The 6604-nt window shown below is 30.6% G+C and overlaps 1 protein-coding gene across 1 annotated transcript; it reads left to right on the top strand.

Annotated features, from left to right (window-relative positions):
- Nucleotides 1-4791, top strand: LOC140451355 (X-ray repair cross-complementing protein 5-like). Its single transcript, XM_072545105.1, has 5 exons — nt 1-651; nt 983-1176; nt 2150-2421; nt 2715-3008; nt 4478-4791. Exons 1-5 carry the CDS (start codon nt 124-126, stop codon nt 4669-4671), a joined length of 1482 nt encoding a protein of 493 aa, XP_072401206.1. The 5' UTR covers nt 1-123; the 3' UTR covers nt 4672-4791.
- Nucleotides 4792-6604: the final 1813 nt, after the last annotated feature.

Raw genomic sequence — 6604 nt, 5'->3', positions numbered from 1 at the left:
TGGGAGTGTACTGTGATGTCATATGCCATTTTTGTTTGCCGGTGTTGCAGCTGTTTAGGATTTAGAATTTATTTTAATATTTTTTATTATTATTAGTATAAATCCGTCAAAAAATCAAATAATATGCCACCTCCAGCAAAAAAAGATTGCGGGCTTATCTTGTTCGATGTAGCATCTCCGAAGAAAAATGAACTTCTCAATGGACTCATGAAATTTTGTGTTTATAAGCGGTATATGAGCTCCAGAAGTATATACCGCTTGATTTTGATAAACTCGGCGGAAACTTCTAACGATTTTAAGTATCCCCATATTTACACAAGTGAAGAAGAAGACTTTGAACCAAATGCAGTCTTTTCTACAATAGAAAATGCCGCACCAGGCGAGTCAAATTGGATAGATGCCTTATCTTTGGGTGTACATCATTTACAACAAGCAATAGCAATGAAGGGCCTGGTTACGTTACAGCTAATATTGTTTACCACCTTTGATGTAACAAAACCATTAAATTATGATACAGCAAAATTAAATTCTCTTATTGATAAAATAAATGAACATGATATATTTCTCTACATAATTGGACCAAACGTAGAACTACCATATGTTATAACTCATACACATTCCATACCAAAATGCATGAATGAACTACAATTGGTAATTCAATATTTACAGTAAAACTACATTTAATTATCAGTGTACTCATCAGCATTTCAATTTTTTTGTTTCTTGAAACTATTATAAATTATTATATGTACATTTTTTAAATATGTGCATCTTTTTGATTCAACTAGGCCATATTAATGTACATGTTCACTTTTTTGTTGACTTATTGACCTGTGTATATAATGAATCCTTTAGATACATATATTTTTTAATAATTTCTTAATAAGTAAAATATGAGAGTTATGTGTTAATGGGTAACTGAATTCACTACATTCTGAATTTTTTATCACACAATTTTCCAATTCTTTTTCCTTATTTCTAGCCTCCTGGTAATCAAAATTTATCCACTGCCAAAAAGATAGTAACTGGTGTCAAGAATGGAGTTATGTGTAATACTAAAATTGGTCTTAATCTTTTGTTTAGTTTCAAACACTCACCAGGTGGTCTGCCTTGGAGAGTACCATTATCATTTGGAACCAAGTTTTCAATTCCAGCAACTACTTTTAAAATATATAGGTATAAAAATCATTTTATATTTAGATATTTCCTAATATTTTAGTTTCGGGTAAGTCTACAAAACTTTTACAATAGTTTTATAGTTTGAAGTAAGTAGTAAATTTGATTCTCTCATGCTGTATGCACTACGAGAACTTCAAGATATGAAGAAAGAAAATATTTAATTAAAAACCAAAGTCATGCAGCTAGGGAAAATAATCTGTGATTTAGAAATTAAAGAATATTCCTGTTTTCTGGAGATTCATGGAAACCTAAATTAAAAATGAAGAACCTAAAGAGGTTCTAATGGAAATTTATCATTGATCTTTCATCATGTAATTCGACTAGTCAGTCTGTTACAACAAGGAAACTAAAATTTGATCAGTAATTGTCACAAAATTGAGGTCTCAAGATATTAAAACTTAAGTTTTTAAAGCAAGTAAAAATCATAAGATCAATATGATCATATGATCAATTATATTGCCCAATATTGTGAATTATTCAATATAATTAATCCTCTGGGGCTAATATTGAATATTGCACATTGATTGGACAGAAGTTTGAGCTAGGTTAATTTTTCATGTAGCCCTTAGTAACTCACATGCACCTCTCACATCTAAAGCCTTATTAAAGCAAACATATATGTATGACATCCTAGGAGGAACTGATAATACTGTTTTAAATAAACATGGGTTTTATCTTCACAAGTGGTGCTCAAACATATCATGGTTTTTGCAAGACATTCCACACTCTGATACAGTAGAGTTTGATTTGAGTTTAGAGGAAGCGCCATACAAAATTTTATAATTAAAATGGAATTCAACAGTAGTACGATAAAAATATCTATGAATACTTCGATTGACCTGCAACAGGTCACAAAGCAACAAGTCCTTAGTTGTATTAGTTCCTGTTATGACCCCGTTAAAGTTTGTCTGTTAATTTTGTAGTGTTTAAGTTTTTTTTTAATATTAATAGGCATACTTTTCTTATATAGGAATGACCTCCAACTGAGACTGACTTCTTCAGCCTCAAGAAATTTTATCAAAACACTTGCAGAAAATCGAGATGTTGTAGTCAATGAAGATGAACTTGTAAGGGGCATTACACGGCACGGAAAATTTATGGTTATAGACGACAATATGTTTAAATCAGTGACTGACAGATGCTTTGATATTATCGGATTCAGTGATAAAAAATTTATACCCGAAACATACATAAGGGGAGGCGAGACTTTCTATGTTGTACCTGATGAATATAGCAATGAAGGTTAGTAATTTTTTTATAGTCAATGAAAGTTATGTTTTTAATAGAATTTAAATATTTTAATATCATCATCCTGGCATCTTTATCCGAGTACAATATACCTTCATTATTTCCTGTTTGTCTTATGCCTTGATAGTTCTGGTGATGTTCTCCTTTAAAAGTTTTCCTTATTTCGTAGTTTCGTAATTTGTCAATTCCAAATACAGCACCAACTGTAAATATTGTTGAATTCAAATGCTGTTTAAACCAAAAAAAAAAAAAAATCAATAAAGATATTTATTTGTTTCTCTTTCCAGCTTTCCAAGCATTCACCCACTTGGTAAACGTTCTGGCTGAATCAAATAAGTATGGTATTTGTAAAAGGGCCCACGCGAGAAACAACAAATTTAAATTTTATGCTCTCATCCCAAATTTGGACTATAAGCCAAAATGCTTCACTATGACCCTATTGCCATATGGGGATTATCTGGCTCCACATAAGTTCGAGGAACCGAAATTCCCAAAGGAAAAAATCAAACAAGACGATTTCAATAATTTTTTTAATAGTTTGATCATAGAAAATTCTGGTGCAGTAACAGGGCAAACTCTTGGTAAGTACTCGGATATTCAGTAGTTTTGATTAATCTAAATTCACATTTTAATTACATATGCAGCATAAAACGAGCGCAGACTCTTTTTCTACTATGTGTCACACTCAAAGAATGTCATTTCATATTATTTTTTTATTTATGTTTAAATATATATTTTTTCTTTTTAATTATGTACAGGGTGATTGATTAGTGGCTTAAAGCTCAGTAGATCCACTATAATAATAGATAGGAATAAAAGTTGATAACAAAAATTGTAGCCAACTTTAAGGTTCATATCACAAAATGACTTAAAATGATACAGGGTGTACTATAACATAGTGGCAGACCAAACTTACGTTTTTTTATGGCTAGGAAGAAAAATTTGTTATAGTATTTTTCATATAAAAATGCGAGCACGTCATTCAAGATTTACGACGTCAGAACCCCACAGCGTTGCCAAAACATCAGAATAGTTAGTAAGTGAGGAATTTTTAAAATGTCAACTATTTGTCAAACTACTATATTAACAGTAAATACACTTAGTTTTAAGATTACTGCAACACACTAAAATACATAAGAAAACATTTTAATATAAAATTATATATTCTAAATTGTAAACTTACCTCTTTTACAGCATTAATAATAAAAACGTACCGCCATTATTTCTTGTTCAAAATAATCTATCTTATATGAAAGCTTATCAGCTTTCTACAGACTATTTATTTGTTTTGGCATAGCACAATCACAATACACAACAATAATTAGTTTTTAAAGCTATTAATCTAAATTTAATAGGTATTTATAAATACAATTTATTAATATATAATATAATATTATGATCAAATTGTGTAAGAAATCAAAACATAAACAAAATTCTTACTCTAAAAAAGCGGCAACACTTTATACAATTTTGCCACACGCTGAACTGTCAAAAAATTTGAAGTATTCCCGTGTCAGTTGCATACAATTGTCTAATATATTTAATTAAAATTATTATTTTGTGGAATATTAGACTTAAAGAGTTATTTCATAAAATTTATATTATTAATAATAACAAACGTTTTTGATTATTTGATCAATATAATTCTAAAATTCCCAATATAATGATGATTACATTTTTCTGATTATTATACCATGTTGACGCCTATGAAAGATCAAGCAGTTCCGTATGGATTTCGTATTATTAGCTGTGTTAGGAAAATTTGAACTCTAAGGTTGACGTTCTGGAAATTTTAAATATAAGTGACTTCACTTTATATAAATTGTAACGTGCACGCATTTTTATATGAAAAATACTATATCAGACTAATCAATCACCCTGTATAAAGCACAAAGGAACATACAGAATTACAAACAAATAGAAAAGAATACTATACTGTTGTACTGTTGCGACACAGAAATGTCATTCATGATGCACTAAACACTGAAAAAGAAATAATGTGTACCAATACTATAACCAAGTGCTAAATTTTTATGTGCCATTGTTTTAGGTCCCACGATGCTGCTCGACATCAACCAACATAAACTTGTCAGTGCTATAACTAAAAAGCATCTGAATAGAAACGACTTGGATTTGGAGGCTTTGGATGTCAATGATTTCGAAAGAGCACCAGACAATAGGTTCATTGAAGCTCTCAAGAACTCCTGGCCGGCAAGAAATGAACAGTCTACTCCAAGACAATAGATATTTTATTTAATAAGTAGTATTATATAATATATAAGTAACATTTTTCTACATTTCTGTAAGCTTTTCAATTGAATTTAATATAAATAAATTTATCCCTTTCAGTATTTCCTTTAAAAATTTTTATCAGGTATTGCAAACCTAGCTTTCTTAGATGGTATCCTTCCTATCTCAAACATTCAACAGGACATCTCGAGAAAACAATAATAAAACCACAAATAAAAATAGGTTCCAGTTTCATATAACATAACAATATTTTCGTTCTATATAGTCAATAAATCGGCCTTAGCCAGGGAGAAACGAAGTCCTATCATTATTTTCTCCTACTTGTAAAACAAAAAAACCACGAACTGTAAAATACAGAAAACATTTTCTTTTTCAGGAAATAAAATTTTTCCCCAAAGTCCTGGACTATGAAACAGAAAAAAAAAACAAATTTTTAAAAGATCTTCTAAAACCCAATTTTTTAATCGATCCTTTCTCATTATTCCCAGGGCTAGAATTCCATAATCATGGCGAAGAATGTAATCATTTGTGGAAATACAGATGATGACAATGATAAATTGAAAATTTGCTGTAAATGTTTACAAAGGGAAAAAATACAGTTATTAATAAGTGCTGCAGGTATACCACTAGGCCCTGAAGAATATGTAGTTTTTAAACTCATAATCCCCTCGAAAACATCAGTCAGACTAAACTTCAGAATCTGGAAATCCACACTAGAGTCCAATTCAAAATTAAGTAAATTATACTCAGTATCATTATTGTACCTGAAAAATAACTGGCAAATTGATTGACTATTTTCTAAATAACTAAATTCGTGTGAACTATTTTTTTCTGTATGACAAGCTCAATTAATTTTTGCGAAACCCAAACTGGAAAGTTTAATGATTTAAACCGTTTGATAGGAACAAACATATTGATGGCATCATATAAAATTTGGTAAAAATTTTCTATGCAGCAATTAATATCTGATTCATCCATGGACGTATCATCCATGGATTCATCTAATACCTTGTTCCAAGGAATTGAGGCTAAATATTCATTTAAAACTTGATAATTACATTTTATTTAAGAAACATCAACAAATTTAAATTGGCTGCATGTAACAATATAGTATAAGCTGAATTATGTTGCGAAGTATTCAATAGAATATCAGTTGAAATCGACACAACTGCATTCCTCTGAGTACAGAGAACGAGATCTAAAAATTTATTATTAAGGTTAGGCAAAGCATTTACTTGTGACATATTTTGAAAATTGTAGCAAGTACAAATATTTCCACACTCATTAAGATTATCCCATAATGCCTCAGGTAGGTTGTAGTCACCACAAATACAGAATTTACAATAACTGAATCTATCCGCTAAGTCCCACATACAGGTGGAATGCTCCTCATATACTGACCCAGATGACCGTGGAGGAAAGTACACTGCACCAATTACTAAATTTTTTGTGCCACACATTTCCTGTGTAAAAACATGTTCCACAGAGGAATCGATAGGCCCAACCAACATTGAATAAAGGTGCTTATGAACAACAATAAGAACACCACCACCACAAGTCTTTGATCTAGTTTGAGTGTCCCTGTTATGTCTATACACAATAAAGTCACTCAATATCACTCAATCTAAGATTCTAGATGTTAGCCATGTTTCAATAATAATAATATCATAACTAGAGAGACTCACGGCATGTTTGAAATTCTGAAGTTTAGTGCACATACCGCCAACATTCTGAAAATATAAGCTCAATGATCGTTTTTTGAATCATTGGATTTACTGACAATGATTTTGGGTACCCCATTAACGTACTTGATCATCAAGTCATTCTCACCCTGTGTTTTTCTGAATTCTAACTCCTGATAAACTGCCTTCACTTTCTTATGCTGTAAAGGGGTAAGATCAGCTCCAATGTGCAAAGTAGAACCCAT

The sequence above is a fragment of the Diabrotica undecimpunctata genome, chromosome 9 (genome assembly GCF_040954645.1).
Source record: "Diabrotica undecimpunctata isolate CICGRU chromosome 9, icDiaUnde3, whole genome shotgun sequence".
NCBI lineage: Eukaryota > Metazoa > Arthropoda > Insecta > Coleoptera > Chrysomelidae > Diabrotica > Diabrotica undecimpunctata.
The sequence above is the reverse complement of the archived record's forward strand: the minus strand, read 5'-3'. Positions and strand labels throughout refer to the sequence as shown.

Coding starts and splice junctions, on each gene's coding strand:
- LOC140451355 (XM_072545105.1), top strand. CDS start 124: ATGCCACCTCCAGCAAAAAAAGATTGCGGGCTTATCTTGTTCGATGTA. Junction 2,422..2,714: donor TGATGAATATAGCAATGAAG/GTTAGTAATTTT, acceptor TTCTCTTTCCAG/CTTTCCAAGCATTCACCCAC. Junction 3,009..4,477: donor AGTAACAGGGCAAACTCTTG/GTAAGTACTCGG, acceptor CCATTGTTTTAG/GTCCCACGATGCTGCTCGAC.